The sequence below is a fragment of the Leucoraja erinacea genome, chromosome 31, assembly GCF_028641065.1.
Source record: "Leucoraja erinacea ecotype New England chromosome 31, Leri_hhj_1, whole genome shotgun sequence".
Classification (NCBI taxonomy): Eukaryota; Metazoa; Chordata; class Chondrichthyes; order Rajiformes; family Rajidae; genus Leucoraja; species Leucoraja erinaceus.
In genome coordinates, this window is record NC_073407.1 from 15,448,753 (window position 1) to 15,466,161 (window position 17,409).

The 17,409-nt window shown below is 40.0% G+C and overlaps 1 protein-coding gene across 7 annotated transcripts in view; it reads right to left on the minus strand.

Moving 5' to 3' along the window:
- LOC129711982 (formin-binding protein 1) overlaps positions 1-17,409 on the minus strand; it is a 148,149-nt gene that overhangs the window by 14,280 nt on the left and 116,460 nt on the right. For 3 of the 7 annotated variants that reach the window (XM_055660079.1, XM_055660075.1, XM_055660078.1), the window contains exons 11-16: positions 16,968-16,982; positions 12,261-12,370; positions 9,312-9,444; positions 5,238-5,356; positions 2,063-2,202; positions 42-1,032 (exon numbers count right to left, since the gene is read on the minus strand). In XM_055660079.1, the coding sequence (XP_055516054.1) occupies positions 854-1,032; positions 2,063-2,202; positions 5,238-5,356; positions 9,312-9,444; positions 12,261-12,370; positions 16,968-16,982 (696 nt within the window). In that variant the 3' untranslated portion in view covers positions 42-853. Of the gene's footprint in view, positions 1-41; positions 1,033-2,062; positions 2,203-5,237; positions 5,357-9,311; positions 9,445-12,260; positions 12,371-16,967; positions 16,983-17,409 lie in introns of those variants that run through there. The other 4 variants (XM_055660081.1, XM_055660080.1, XM_055660077.1 and 1 more) reach the window with 2 other exon arrangements.

A 17,409-nucleotide genomic window follows, 5' to 3' on the forward strand; every position in this document is an offset into this window, starting at 1 on the left:
GAGGGGGGAGGGGGAGGGGAGAGGGGAGAGAGGGGGAGAGGGGAGAGAAAGAGAGCGACATAGAGAGGGGGAGAGGGAGGGATGCAGAGAGACAGAGAGAGAGGGGGAGAGGGAGAGACAAAAAGAGAGCGTACAGGAAAGAAAGCTTGAGAGCAAGAAGGACGGAACCTGAGACAGAGAAAAAGACAAAATGAGAACAAGAAAAATGCCTTTATATCGCATCTTTAAGGATATCCCAGATGATTTGAAGTCAAAGTACTGTTAATCATTCATTGTCATAATACTGGGTGGTGTCAGCATAAAAGCAGAAATGTATGACCTTGAAAATGACCTGTACTGTGGACAGGATTTCTCTACAATGCAGCTGCATCAACTGGATGTGGGCAGAAATTCCTATTGTCATGAAACTCATTATGTACTTTAAATAAAAAATAAGCAGCCATTTTATAATATAGAAAAATGTGCATACATATCGAAGCAATGAAAGCATATACTTTGTGCATTAGATTTTGTGAAGATGAAATATAAATTTACAGTTCTATGTACCATGAAGAGATTTTAGTTTGCACGAAAACCATACTGTTTGTATGGACAGATGAAAATGGATGTTGATTTTCACACATAAAACACCAAGCACTGAAGTCGTTATCAGGATGTACCAGATCCAAACTCACTGATCACAAACTACAATCAGCTCGAGAGAGGTTTCCCCCATCTACTCTCCAGCAACATGCAGAGGTCAGTAAGTATAGTGCAAAATAAGGAAGTGATATGACCCGACAGTGTATTGCACTTTGTTGCATTCTCTTGTATGTGTCAAGCAGGTCCTGTCTAACAGAGAGTTTACTTAAAACTAGATATAAGTCATTGCACCTTTAACACTTTTGTCCAAATAGACCTCCACATAAGACGTTGGAACATATCCTTCCTCGTCTTCACTTCGTCGAACTCTTGTCCACCCATCTCCTTTATCTTCCTCTATCACAGTCAACGTCTCTCCCTCTGTAATCGTTATAGTTCCTTCATTCTGACCTGAATTGAAAGCAGATTCACAAATCAGGTTACACCAGATGCGATGGCACTACAGATAGCACTAGGAAAGACAAACATTGTGTTCATTGGATAGAACAGTACTGGCCCTTTGGCCCACAATGTCTGTGCTAAACATGATGTTGAGTTAAACCAACTTCCTCTGCCTGCATGTGATCCATATCCTTCCATTCCCTGAATATCCATGTGCCTGTCTGAAAGCGTCTTAAATGCCTCTGTCATATCTGCCTCCACCACACCTGGCAACACCATGTTCCAGGCACCCACCACCTTCAGTGTAAAAAAAACTCCTTTAAACTTTGCTGCTCACACCTTAAAGCTATGCCCTCTAATCTTTGACATTTCCGCCCTGGGTAAAAGGTTCACCCTGCTACATATAAACTCTCTCAATCCACAATTTGGATCCTCACTTTGGACAGGGATCGAGTTTTTAAGAGAAGCTTCAGGTTAGCTGGTTTAGCTCCATGGAGAGTCTCCTCCACAGTTATTTGCTTCATCCCCAATTAACCCCTGGTATTCCAATTGAAAAAAGAGGCTCAAAAATATCCGATTTCAATTTCACTGCACGGTACAACACATCTGGTTTGCAGCTTCAACCACAATACTGCTCCTGATTATTTGTAGGGAGAAACTGTCTTCTGATTGAAAACATAGAAACAGAGGAATGCATCCACATCCTGCAACCCCTCGTCAGCATTAGATTTAGGTTTGATACTGTCACGTGTACTGGGCTTTGTTTTGCATGTTATTCAAAAGGATCAGACACACTATACATTAATAAAATCAAGCCAGTCACTTTGTTCCAATCATTCCCTTCCATCAACCTGTGAATTACATCCCATTGCTCTAACCAGGTTTCCATACAATTGCAACAAGAATTCTCTCCTCTTGTACTCAAAGCCTATTGCAAAGGTGGCCAACATACTCTTTTTATCTCTCTAAAGGACATAGAGTGTTGCTGGATTTCTAAGGTGTGGTTTTAGCTGCTTTCTTTTCTCTACGGTCTTTATACCTTCAAAGGGATACATGGCCTTGCATGTACCAATTGACGTCAGCACTTCTTCATCATCAAACTCATCATCAAACTCGTTTTGGGCTGCAACTTTTAGCTGTGGGTCTTGGCTTTGTTCTTCGGTATAACTACCATCAGGACTGCTCAAGAAAGAAAGAAATACAGTAACTATAGAAATAGTATGTCCCAAATAAACCACAGCAGATCCGCAGACCACGGCAGCATAACAGCTGATAGAAACCTTGCAGTAAAGCAATATCATATGCAGCTACAGCGTCATAACCAGTAGAAATCACCTAGGAAAGCATTAATAAACCCTCAATATATGATATCCTAAAAACAGGGCAAGTAATATCAGAGAAGAAGACCTCTCTGCCCATCATTTCCATTGCATTCACCGATGGACTTGGATCTGATTAAACTTCCCAATCCCTGGTCTATAGTGACACGGGCATATAGTTCTTCCAGTGGCCACTGGTTAAATGTGGTGCTAGTCTCAGGCTCCACTAATCTCTCGAGCTGAAAGCTGCACACATTATGTAATACCTGACAGTCGCAATTTTGGATAAAAGGCATTGAGTCGATCTGATAGCTTTGTATAACGCAGCCATTAATTGTCAAGAATTTATAAATTGATACTATGCACATAATTGCTAATTCACATGCAAAAATGATCAATAATCCAATTTGGACATTGTTGAACAGCAAATATTAAAGTTTATATTGCTGTATTGCACTCTTGTTTGACACTCAAAATACATTAAGAATAGTTGGCAACGGTTTACTATTTCCACGCGTACCAAGATAGAGTGAAACGCTTCTTCCTTCATTGTATCGTTTTCAGTTGTGTTCATTTGTTACAAAGTATACTTTGCTGTTTGGCAGAAATTGCAAGATTGTTTCATCACTTGTTTCAATTCCAAGAAGAGATACACTGAGAGTAAACTCATTAATACTTTTAGATATTATTTAACTAAACAAAAACAACTTTTATGATTTTACATATTGACCAATTTGTGCTTTATTTCGATTTCCAGTAAATGCAATTCTTATTTTAACAACCACAAACACCGCTCAGTAACTATGATCTTCTATGGACCGTGTCTTTGGTTCCACTACAGACATCGGTGTTGCACTATTATGGTTACCTAGTATTATTGTGATTAATTAATTGTATTATTGATTATAATATATTTAACTGTGTGATGTTACGTTTATGGGCCGGTTAAGTCGCAACAAGTAAGAATTTAATTGTTCTATTGTTGGTGCATGGGACAATTAAACACTCTTGACTCACTCCTGACTAACTCCCTGCATCAACAACAGCGCATTGAGTTGGGAATTTACAGTTACATAAACTCCTGTTAAATTAAATGACTTCATGGCGCCTTGTAAAATAAATCTGATCGCAACATCCAAAATTAAGTTCTCAGGCATAGCAGAAGAACTAAAAGAAACAATTTAATCTAGATTTTTAAAACATTTCAGAAATTGCACAGGAATTCACAATTTATAAACCTCTGGACAAAATATATCCATTTAATTCATCAGGTCAAACTGAATTCTAATTTATTCATTCTATTCTATTTTGTCTATTTTAAATAATAGATTATTCGATGATGATGACGAATTTCAGTAAGTTGGGAATTTTTGCAAAATAATTTCAAGAGAAAGGAGTGGTAATCTACAGATAGATTCAAATTGCTCAGATGATATTGTGGAATTTAAATTCAGTTGAAAAATCTAGAATCAATGGCCAATACCTATAATGGTGAGCAAGAAAATATTATAAATAATCAACAATTTCACAAACACCTTGAGAGAAGAATTTGAGTCATTAGCATGATGACCATATATTTTCCACACTACCTTCCCTTTTCCCCTTTCAACACATGACACATTAGCACTGTTCTATTTAAACACAACTTAGAACAAGTTGTGTTTAACTTCCACCTCAGGATTACAAACCCCTAGGCCAAATCACATGCAACATTAGAAATGTCTTAAACGTGGGCAAATGGGATTAGCTTAGATGCGGCATCCTAGTCAGTATGGACAAGTTGTGTCGAAGTGCCTGCTTCTGTGCTGTATTAGTCTACGTTACAAAACAAAAAGCGCGACTTGGCCAACCAAGTCCATGCCGGTTCATTCTACAGAAATCCTGTCAGTTCCAAATGCCAGATTTTGCCCCATGGTCATGCACATTGGCTGCGGTCTGTCAGGCACACGGCAGATGGCGAGAGAGGAAAAAAACGGCCTAATTTTCACAAGTCCATCTGTTCCACATGCATCGATTCATTGGTGAGCGTCTCAAACACTCAGGAATATCAGTCCCGTCTCCATAATAAAGATGTTGTTCACAATATTGCTGTGTTAAGTGGGATAGATCTTGAATTGAGTCAGTAACTCAAAACTGGGCATTCCTGAGGCAAATTAAGGTCACCAGGATCATTGGAGTATCATTCCATGCACCCACATCTTCTACCATCATCCCCTCTTCTCCCCACCCCTTCATTGTCTCCTTCCACTCACATCCCTCCCTCTGGCTTTCTACCTTATTCCTTATCTAACATTGTTTGTCTCCTGTTCATCTCTCGCCTTTGTCACTTACTCCATCCATCAGCTATCCCCCCCCCCCCCCCCCCCCCCCCCCCATTTACTCTATCCTATCACTTGCCAGGCTTTGTTCCACCACCATCTCTCTCTTCCAGTTCTCTCCCTCACGACAATCAGTCTGAAGAAAGGTCCTGACCCTAAACATCATCTACCCCCCAATCTCCTCTGTGATTCGGGCACAGCCAGGAAGGCAGAGATCAGATAAACTCTGTGCTGCCTGACCAAATCCTTGTGTGAAGTGTTTTAACATTGTGTTTTTTTTACCTGATTTTAACTATTTATTCTGTTCCATCAGGGACTGGATTGGTTTTTTTTAGTGTTATTATGTGAGAAGTGTTTTAAATTTCATGTGCGAGGCTCCGCTATTCACTGGGAAACGTCTTTTCATTTTGCACTGTACTTGTTGCTTGCAAGATGACAATAAAGGTTGATTGATTGATTGATTGAGGTTCAATAACACACAGAGTACAACAAGGGAACAGCAATGTTTGCCGCCACCTTCACCTTCTCCACATCCAGCTCAGTCTGCAAGTCTCCGTGACCAATAGCGGTACCGTACCTCTCTCTATCCTGTGGACAGTTGTTGACGGCGCTGCTCTGCGACTCGTACATTTCACTCTGCCGCCGAGTTTGGTCCGACTTTGTCGGTAAGCGACCTTCCACCTCAGCCAGCCAAGCCTGAAAACAAATCAGAAATGAATGCTGAAGTACACATCACCACTTTGGCACGCTGAGTCCAGAGGTTGGGTATACAAATGCAGAGCTGGAAGATCTCAGTAGGTCAGGCAGCATCTGTAGAGAGCATGGATAGGTGAAGTTACAGGTTGCAACCCTTCTTCAGACTGAAGAATAATCTGAAGGAGGATATATTCCTCAGATGCTTACTGACTTGCTGAGTTCCACCAGCACTGTGTTTTTTTGCATAAGTTACCAGCATCTGCAGAAATTGGAACGTTGTGTTACAGTTGTAGATGACGATGGTGAGGCCACACATGGAGTATTATGTTCAGTTTTGTTCACCCTGGTATAGAACAGATGCCATTAAGCTGCGAAGGGTGCAGAGAAGATTTATAAGGATGTTGCCCCCAGGACTCGAGGTTCTGAGCTATAGAGAGAGGTTGGTTGGGCAGGCTAGGATTTTATTCCTTGGAGCCAATGGATTGAGGGTAAACGTATAGAGGTGTTTCAAATCAGAAGGAGAATAGATATAATGAATGTACAGAGTCTTTTCCCCAGGGTAGGGCAAGTCAAAAACCAGAGGGCATAGGTTTAGAGGGCATAGGCATCGGTCTAGTCAGACAGCGGGGAAAGATTTAATAGGATCCTGAGAGACAACTTTTTCACCAAGATGTTAATGAATGTATAGAATGGGCAGCCAGAGGAAATAGTTGAAGAAGGTATGGTAAAAACATCTGAAACGGGTACATGGATGGGAATGGTTTAGCGGTAAATGAGTAATGAGTAAATGCGGGCAAATGGGACTAGCTGAGATGGAGTGTCTTGGTCAGCATGGATGTAATATATTGAAGGGCATGTTTCCATGCTAAATGACTATGGTTTTTCAGTTACATGCAAGAAATATGTGTGGCTGGGGAGGGGGGGTGAAGCAAGATCTTGATGAAGAAAGCTCAAAAACAGGAGTATGCCTTAGTTCAAATGTTTTATGTTCTTTTAATTTCACACATGATCATCTTGATTGTGGTCTATAGTCACCAGAGGGCATAATACTACTGGATAATGGCATAACCCAGAGATCAACTCTCCTTCATGCAACTCGCATTGCTATCTTTCTGTAAATATTTATCCAACAGTTGGTATCCACAATGTAACTGTAAACTAATCAGACTCTCTAGCTACCACATTTGGGGCCATATTGTATATCTATTTATTTCGGGAACCTATCGTTTTATTCCTCTGTCACCTTTCATCAGTGCTATCAAGACCCTGGAGACAAACCTGCATTGTTATTCCATGTGATGATAAACACAAAAAGCTGGAGTAACTCAGCGGGTAAGACAGCATCTCTGGAGTAAAGGAATAGGTGACGTGTCGGGTCAAGTCCCTCTTCCTTGCACCTTGCCTCAACATGTACTTTTATAAACATGCATCTTGATTTTCGAACCATCTAGTTTGACTCATTTTGGGCAAGGCACTTCCATTACTTAACTCAGCACACGTTCCTATGTTACCTTAAACGGTATGTTCTCAGGTATTTTGACTTTAGAGTGTGTAACAGATAAACCTGCACCTGTTCTCAAGAAAATGGACATGCACATACTCTTGTGTCGAGTCACCTGTAATGTCCAATGTACTGCTTTGGCCAAGACCAGCTAAATTAGCACAGAAATAGGATGAGATCAATGTGTTCCTGGAACGTCGTGCTTCTGGTTCCTGTCACTTAGTGATACGTTGGTATCAATTGCAAGAAATATCTGCCTCAGAGAAACATCACTTAAATTTCACTGGCCATTTTAGCTCTGCAGAAAAAGAACTGTACATATTTGTTTACTTTGGCTTATCAAACTGACAATATGACAGTTTATTCATTAGGTGGTTTATTTTCTGACGAGTTCAGCAGTAATGAACATAGTAAATTGGATATAGTCACGGTTCAGTATCCTCACATAAACTAATTATCTAACCACTTAGTAGTCAAGGGATTTAAATATTTGTTGTCTTTCATTTCATCAAAATTGTTAGCAAAGCCTTAGTGCATGCAACACAATTTGTATACTTGCAGGCCTCCAATCTTGATTAAAATAAACATTCTTCTTTAGGGAAAAATAAATGCTTCCTGATATTCAACACTTTTAGTTTAATTCTAAAGCAGACATGGTATTTCTCTTCATGTCTAAATGTTAATTTCAATCCTGAGCAAAGATGTGTCACTATCACTAATGAGTCCACAGAAATGCCTGTGGCCTGTAGGTTTGGTATTGTGACATGCAGACTTGTAAGATTTTAAATTCCATTCCTGGTTGTGCAGCAACAGTTAATCGGAGTCATTATTGTAAGGAGACTACAGAGAGTGGCAGACACCACCCAGTGCATCAGAGGGACTGACCTCCCCACCATTGAAGGGGCACTGCCTCAAAACCATAGCTAATACCAAAGACCCTGGTTACATTTTCATCTCGCTAGTGCCTTTGAGAAGAAGGTACAAAAGACTGAGAACCATGACTCCAAATTCAAGAACAGGTTTTTCACAACAACTATCAGGCTCTTCAACACTAAACTACAGTAACCTTGGCACCCATGAACTCCAAAAATGCGGCCTGACCCACTAAGTTACTCCAGCACTTTGTGCTGCAAGGTTCCAGCACCTGCAGTTCCTTGTGTTGCTCAGTCTTCAGCAACTATGATCTCCTGTGGACAGTGCCTCTAGTTGCATTACATGCTTCTGTTTTGCTCTACTGTAGCCTGGTTTCCAAGTATTACAATTAATAAATGGATCGTTTGCTTTTATACATCATCAGTGTTGTTGCATGTACAGGCTTGTTCAGCTGCAAGAAGTAAACATTTCATTTTTCTGTTGTACATATTCCATTAAACACTCTTGACCGCAGTTGGTCTCTGTACACCAAGCTAAGAAATCTACAGAGATGTTTGCTTCCTGAAGAATACTGCTGTTTGTACATCTGCAGAATGCATAATGAATGACTGTGAACCGTCCTATGAATCATCCAAAAATATTGGCTACTTGAACTGAATAGTGAATCAGAAGGAGAGAAACTAGAAATCAAAGTCATGCATGCCTTAGTCAAATAATAATTTTACCTTTTCTATTGTGTTATAGAACTCAAAGTTTTAAATCAAAGGATTACCATGTTGAAAGTTCATTAAAGCGCCCACAACCTTTAATGTATTGTGCCAGTGGTTGGCCTAAAGAGCAAATCAATTTAGCATGAAAAGATTGGCTATTGCCAACTCTATCAAGGCAGAAGCTCAATTGATGCAGATAATGTTTAAATTATTTAAATCGCAGTATTAAATAACATAGGTGGTGGCTATTTGGCCCACTGTAACTGAAAAGAATTCTTTAAAAATGTTAAGGTTTAACATGTTAGCCAATATTATGCCAATATTCTTTTTTCCACTCTAGGTAGAAGATTCGAAAACTGAGGGCATAATCTTAAGGGCAATTATGACTTTTAAAAGACATTTGACAGATATATGGATAGGAAGGGTTTAGAGGGCTATTAGCCAAATGTAGGCAAAAGGGACTAGCTCAATATTGCAACTTGGTTTGGCATGGATTACATAGAAGGAACACTAACACAGGTAGATGGAAAACCAGCTGTCAAAATGCGGTCAGATTATTAATCAAGAGAGACCTCTGAGCTCTTAGGGCTAATAGAATCAATGGATATGGGGAGAAAACAGGAAGGGTTACTGATTCTGGATGCTCAGCAATGATCATATTGAATGGCAGTGCTGGCTCGAAGGGCCGAATGGCCTACTCCTGTACCTATTTTCTATGTTTCTATGTTTAATCTCCATGTTGCCATGTAAACACATACTGAGCGCTACATCATTAATTAATCTGTAAGATGGAAGAGATAGGGTTAGATTGAATGGCAACTGCATACTGCGGGGGGGGGGGAAGAGAATTTGACTTTGAGTCAAACATTACCTCAAATTTCTGACTCTCTTGTCGTAATTTCTCGATCGTCTGCCCGATTTCTGCAAGCCTGGGAGCCACACTGCTGGGGTCACCCATCTGAGGGTTCTTAACGTAGACATCTTTCATCTTCGTCAAGCCATCTCTACAAAGTACAAATAAATACAATTTGTGTACCAATGTATTGCAGTATACTGGTTGTCCTCTTATTAAAATGGAACATAGAACAGTACAGACCAGGAACAGTGCGCGGGAAGGATGCTGGTGATAGGGGTCTCCCGGTTGCTCAACACTTTAACTCCCCCTCCCATTCCCACACTGACCTTTCTGGCCTGGGCCTCCTCCAGTGTCACAGTGTGGCCCAACACAAATTGGAGGAACAGCGCCTCGTATTTGGCTTGGGGAGCTTACAGCCCAGCAGTGTGAATTTTCAATTTCAAGTAAAGTGTGGATTCCCTCTTTCACCAACCCTCCCACACCCAATTCCTCCAACTAGTTTCACTGTCCTTCTGATTACATTTACAGATTATCACTTTCCCCTCAGCTAACAATGAACCATTCTAAATTTCCTTATCATCGGCTGCTTTGATCTTTCATTTTCACACCTTACCCCTCCATATCTTTAGACTCCCTCTCCCCTGACTCTCAGTCTGAAGAAGGGGCTCACCACCCATTTCTTCTCTCCAGAGATGCTGTCTGTCCTGCTGAGTTACTCCAGCATTTTGTGTATATCTTTAGCACAGGAACAGGCCCAACAGCCCACACTGTCTGTGCCGAACATGAAGCCAAAACCAACTCTTATCAACCTGCACATAATCCATATCCCTCCATCTATCCAAAAGTCTCTTAAATGCCACTATTCTGCCTCCACGACCACCCCAGACAGCACATTCCAGGCACTCGTCACCCTCTAAGGAAAATAAAACATGAAAAGATCATTAATTTTGCAAATAAAACATTCAGCAGATTTGTGTCCTAGTCTCCTCATGCTCTGTTTCTGAACTGTTCTCGGAAGAGTTTAAACTGGAATGGCAAGAGGGTGAGAACCAGAGCTGCAGGTCAGCAAAGGGAAGGGCTGTTGAGAAAGTGGAGGTTATGACAATTAAATCTCAAAGGAAGGACATGCAGTGAGTGGTTGATGAATATGGGGATAATGAAGGGCTGAAGTGTGTTTACTTCAATGCAAGGAGTACTGTGGGTAAAGCTGATGAACTGAGAGCCTGAATCAGTGATTGGAATAATGTTATTGTGGCCATTACGGAAACTTGACTGTGAGAGGGACACGACTGGCAGCTCAACTTGCCAGGTTTTCGATGTTTCAGAGGTGACAGAGTGAGAGGTAAAAGAGGTGGATGTGTTGTTTTACTAATCAGGGAGATGTCATGGCGGTACTCAGACAGGGCATACTGGAGGGCACATCTACTGACGCATTATGGGTTGAGCTCAAAAATAAGAAAGGAGCAATCACACGAATGGAATAATATTACAGGCCATTCAATAACCAGTGGGAAATAGAGAATCAGATATGTAGACAGATTACAGAAGGATACTAGACTAAGTGGGGCCCGTTGGGTCCCAGCATCACACGGGAGGGCTGGTCCCCCAACGCAGTATTCCACCTCTCCACCAATTCCAATATTGGTGGCCAGTGGGGATGGAGGGCAGCTCACTCACTCATGGCTGGTGGGCTGGCAGTTGACACAGCTATTCCTTGAAATTTCATTTCAAGCAGGGTGCAAGGCCACTAAAGACAGCGAGTCGTGACCTCTCCCTCCTCCAACTTGCAGAGACTGAGCCACGCCCACACTTCTGGGTTTTATAGTCCCTCCCACCAGAAGGGACGTGGCCTTCATGGCATGATTGACAGGAGAGAGAATCTCAACATTTTTTAAACACTAATAACTCTTTTATTTTTCCATCGATGGGGAAAAATACTCGGCTCCTGATGAGCGGAGGGAGACTGAGTAAGATGGCCAAAAAATGACAGTGGTACGTGGTAGCATTTTTTTCTAGCGCAAACAGGAAGTGGTCAACATTAGACTTTTATAATTATATAGAATTTACTCCCATTTCAAAAATGGGCTGAATAGGGATAGCTGGCATGTCTTTGTTTGCAGCAGGTCATGTTTTACTAACTTGATTGAGTTTGAAGATCTGACAAATGATTGAACGAATGAATAAGTTTATTGGCCAAGTATTCACATACAAGGAAGGGGTATGGATTAATTTGGCATCATGTTCGACAAAGCTTTTCACTGTCTCAATACATGTCACAATAATAAAACCTAAAGCTAAAGTGACTCACCTCATGATTTACAAAAACCTTCCCCTAGTTTGCCAGGCACGTCAGTGGTGTGTTGAAATACTCAACACTTGCCCAGATGAATGATAGTTGGATACCATTCAGGACAAGACAGCCTGCTTTATTGGCACCTCCCCCCAGTACACTGAGCAACAAATCCCTCTACCACGGCGCATTATGGCTGCAAATTGCACAACAGAAATCCACTGAGACAAACCAGTCAAGGGTTTCACAGTGAACAAGCTTGAATCAAGAACAGAGAAACGGTCTAAATTGGATGATCAGTCTCCTAAAGTGACACACAGTCTTGACTTGGAAAAAAATCACTATTCCTTCCATATTGCTCTCAGCATTGTGGACTCCTACTCATCACAAGGGCTGTTCATGGCACGGACTCACCGCCATTCTCAGCAGAACAATTAGTGATATTAGGCAACAAATGGTCTTGCCAGCCACGCCTACATTAAAACATTAAACATTCCAGCGGCACAATCAAAGATGTCTCATGTTCATGTCAAAAGATAACTAGCAATGCTTACTATGAAAAAAGCCGTTGCAAAAATACTTAGTAATACCATTGCTTAAAATGCTTTGTACAGCAATCTCGTGAATTCACTGTGGTGACAAAAACCCAAAGAGAATAATGAACAGTCTTTTACCTTTCATCAGACTCCTTCTGGATTTCTTTGTTGATTTCATCAATTTTCTGTTGAAGTTTCTTTCTCCGTTGTTCTGGTGGCAAATGACTGAAGTCTTCTGGTACCGAGCCCTGTCCAAGCCATGATTAGATATGTCAGTATCACAAGTGGATTTACACCTTAGGTCACAATTTAAATCAGAGGCCAGTGATTGAAAAAAAAAAAATCACTTTCCCCATTCAGCGTGTTTCACTTTCTCAAACCCATATTACTTAGCCTGGTGACCTGAATTTAATTTAAAGTTTGAATTTAAAGTCTTAATTTAAAACAGCTCTAATTTAAAGTCATAGTCATAAAACTCTACAGTGCAGAAATAGGGCCTTTAACTCACCTTGTCCAATTTGCAACTTAAGGACATCTTTCCTGGAGCTTTAATTTGTTACTTAAATCACATTTTCAATAAAAAAAAACTTTACATGTCTTTGCTTCAATGACCTGACTCCCGCATATTTTAATGTTTATGAGAAAATAGTTTTATTAAAAAATGCCTCAAAAGAATCCACTTTGCATGTGAACACTCATGTGCGCATGTCACATATGTACGTGCACATCCACGTGTTATACCCAGAAGTTGCTGCATAAACTCAAGGGTGGCACAGCTGATCTCACAGCGCCAGAGACCCATGTTCGATCTCGAACTCAGGTGCTGTCTATGCGGAGTTTGTAGCTTCTCCCTGTGCCTGGGTTTCCACCGGGTGCTTCTGTTTCCTCCAACATCTCGAAAGGCCTGCGGGTTTTGTAGGTTAATTGGCCTCCGTAAATTGTCCCTGGTGTGCAGGGGGTGGATGTGAAAATGCAGAAAGCACTGGTGATCCAGTCGGAGTTTACATCGTATGCCCCAAGTGCTCAAGACTGAAAAATATGTGTTATTACAAAACCTGCACCACTGAATTGAAAGTGGTTGAAACAGTAGGCATCTTAAACGCAAAATGAATGCCTCAATACCGCAGTGGAGACCAAAACAAGTGGAGACTGTTTATTGGGGAAAATTACGTGTCTTGTCCCGCACACATCTCACTGCAGACCCTAAATATACCTCTCCACTGCTTTAACCGGAAAGGATGAAATGAAAAATTAATGCCATTCCTTTAAAGAATGACAAACTCCCAGACAGTGAGTGACAAGAACAGCAAAAATAGCATTCATGACCGATTAGCTTTACTTGCTCACACAAAAATAACAGTGGTTAATTTTAGGCAACCTAAGCCAGTGCGGAAAAAATACCAAGCATTTTCAAAAAAATGTGTCCACTAACAAAAGATGAATCAAACTATTTAAAACCTGCATTATTACAGAAGCACTGGTTCTGATTTTTTCCAACATTTGGTAGAGTGAATTAAGTAAGGCATTGTAAAACAGTGCAAATTGAGTTAATAAAACAAGACCAGCAGGTGTTTCTAATCTTGCTGTCACGTCTCCTCTGTGCAAGTGACTCAGCCTCTTCAAAAGTATTAGTTTCATTAACAGGCTGAAGAATGTAGAGGCTCAGGATGCACGAGACTTGACACTTTCTTTCCCCTGTTCCTCTTGTTTCTTTGTATCACCTATGAGGAGGCCCACCCTGAGAGAAAAGTAATGGGCCTGCACCACTTAGGTGACTTTTTGGGCGACGACATGCGACTGCCACAAAATTTTCAACATGTTGAAAATCTTTCGCCAAGACAGTGGCGTAGGTGTTGTCGTAAATGGTGTCGCAGGCGTTGTAGGTGAATTCCATTAAAAGTAGCCCCTGGCAGTCGCCGAAAGAGTCACCTAAGTGGGACAGGCCCTTAAAAATGACTCTATCTCACCCAAAGTTTATAATCTTTGATCTCACCTTGAAAATCATGTCCTTCAGATTCAAGAACACCACCTTCCCAGCAGGGGTCTCGATCACTAACCTCTATGATCTTTTATAGACCGTGTCTCTGGTTGCACTATGGGCTTTGGTTTTCCTTTATCATGATTACCTAGTATTATGGTTATTAATTAATATAGCATTATTGATTATTGTACATTTATTTGCACACACTATGGGCTTTGGTATTGTTCTATTAGGGTTACCTAGTGTTATGGTTATTAATTAATATTGTGTTATTGATTGTACATTTATTTGTGCGTTATTGCATTAAAGGGTTTGTAAACTGCAGTAAATATGAATGTTACTGTTGTCATACAAATGACAATTAGACACACTTACCCCTGTGCCTCACTCTGAGTTATTAAAACCATGAAGCAAAGCATACAGTATTGATGCACAAGATGTCTACAAGATGCTGTTCTGATTAATATTTTTTGTCAAATAACGTAAATTTAATTTTTTGCTCACTATCACATTCTGTCTTTATGAGTTTGCTATGAACAATGTCTCAAGCTCACAAAAGGAGTTTTGTAAATATGTATCCCTTTTTAGAGTCATATATTGTCATACAGCATGGAATCAGACCCTTTGGCCCAAATAACTCATGCTGGCCAAAATGTCTCTCTGCACAAGTTCCATTAGCCTGCATTTCATCCAGATCCTCCTAAACCTATCCTTTTCATTTGTATTGTCAATGCAAACTTTCTAATTTAACGGTTAGATCAGAAGTTGAAGATTCCATGCACATAGTTGTATTCTTTCACCATTTTTAGCTTACATTTCAGTGCTTTGAATAGTAAAGAAGAGTAAATTTAAGAGAGAGTTAGATAGAGCTCTAGGGGCTAGTGGAGTCAAGGGATATGGGGAGAAGGCAGGCACGGGTTATTGATAGGGGACGATCAGCCATGATCACAATGAATGGCGGTGCTGGCTCGAAGGGCCGAATGGCCTCCTCCTGCACCTATTTTCTATGTTTCTAAAGGCTAATGGAACAGATAATTTATAAAAGTACTCATGCCATCGTGAATGATCGTTAAATGCCACAATGCCTTTTCATGTAAAATTTAGCTTTCCTGTGTGACCAAGTGGGTATATAAAAATTAAAAGATCAAGCAAAAAAAAACCCATTATTTTATAATAAATTTCACTAACTATATCCAGAAACCGAAAAAAAAAAAAAAAAAAAAATTGCATCAGTTTCACATTTTGTATAGAGTCTAAATTCTGGCATATAAATCTAATGTACTGACCATTTAAAATATTTAGAAAATAGTTTTCAACTGGAACAATGGATGCTGGTGACAGCCAAATTCCAACTCAGCAAATTAAATATAATGAACCAGTTAAGTTCTATAATAATCTCAAATTAGTGTTCAATTTCTCTATAATGCGCTTTACAATTGCCGGTTTAACACACAACGTAGCCCACAGGAGTACACTGTGTTTAATGCAATATACAAGGATTAATGAGAATTAGTGTGTTTCTTTAGTAATTCTCTAGCATGTGATGGAGAGGTTATTTTGAATATTTATCACTAAAATTCCATCCAATCTGTAAATAATTCCCTGGTGAACACTTGAACCAACCGGTCATTCCTTCTTCTCCCTGCTCCCATTGGGCATGCACCACCAGAAACAACTTCTTCCACTCTGTTTTCAGGCTTCTGAAAAGTCCTTCCATAAGCCAGGATATTGTCCTATTCATATCCATCCCATTGAAAACATCAGACTTTGTCAATGGAACTACAATGTGCTACAATGCTGAGAACTATATTCTGCTCTCTTTATCTTCCCCTTTGTTCTATCTATTGTACTTAAGTTTGATTTGATCGTATTTAGAAACAGTATTATCTGATCTGAATGGATAGCATGCAAAAGGAAAAAAATTCACAATACGTTGGTAAACGTGACAATAATAAACCTAAACCAGGCTCCAAATATTTGTTCAATCTATAGGTTCCAGTGGGAATCAGGAGCATTGCACTAACATTGGGAAATTGTTACAAGTTATAGTTTCTATGCAGCCATCTCTTAGAAATTAGCACATTTACATGCAACAACAAAGATTGGTCTTAGATCTTAAGAGAGAGTAAAGTTCCGATTTGATTCCCATTGGGACTACAACACATTGGAATGCCAGTTTTGATGAGATTTTCAGTTTGTTTCAGCATGACCCTTACACTGCGAATCCATTACAAACTCCTTGCATCTTGTCACTAACTTGTAGATGTGAGTAACAACCTGCTATTAATTACTTCTTATTATGGGCGTGTTGTAGCAGGATCTTTTACAACTTCTCGGTATTGCTCAAGTTATTAGGAGTGAGATGTTAAATGAAGTCAAGAACATCAAGAATGACCATCATCTATGTGTTAAATCCATCCAAGGGTTATAAATAGTTCACAGATTATAGAAGGCTCACACACATTCACTTGATTCACCATGGGAGAGGAGGGGGGTGGTGGGAACCTGGGTGCACATAGGAACACAACTGTCTCTATAGCAATTGATATTTGCAGCTTTGAGTTAGTGACATAGTGCAAAGGATTTGTATTGGATTTCACATTCATAATTATAACTGGTTTTAGAAGTTGGATGCAAGACCATAATTGTGCAAGTGTGTTAATTCATTAAAAAATTGATTAAAACAATGATGCCAGTGTTCACCTCAATAAAATTCCAGACTTGTGTATTCAACATTTTCTGACAAAACAAACAAGGACAAAGACAGTCAAAAATAATTATTCACAATTAATTTCACAAGTGGTTATCGTGGTCGGTAAATCACATTACGAGTGGAACAGACACACAAATGCCACATTGCTTACCAGTTTGAGAGAAAGCTTCACGCAAAATTGGAGAGAAAAGGAAGAAAGAGAAAAGAACAAGTAACGTCAATAGGAGATGATCACTCACTTTAAACGTGATATAACTCTGTACCGAATTAAGATGGTAAGGTTACAATGAACATGGTTCATAAGGGAGCCATCTGAAAATGCACTGCCAGGATATGTAAACTGCAGTACCATAAATCCTGTATTTAATCAGAATAATATTGAAACATGAAAAAGAATGCAGCAAGTTAAGTTGTTTTATCAAGTCTCTTCACATTACATATCATATACAATTTACACATGCTGTAGCCGTTTCTAGCTGCTCCCCAAAAATGTAAATCAAGCAAGATTTCAAGGTATCAATCTAACGTTCATTCTTTTGTCCACCAAAGCCTTTACAGGATCCTCATGGCTGGCAACCAGCAACGACAGCAAA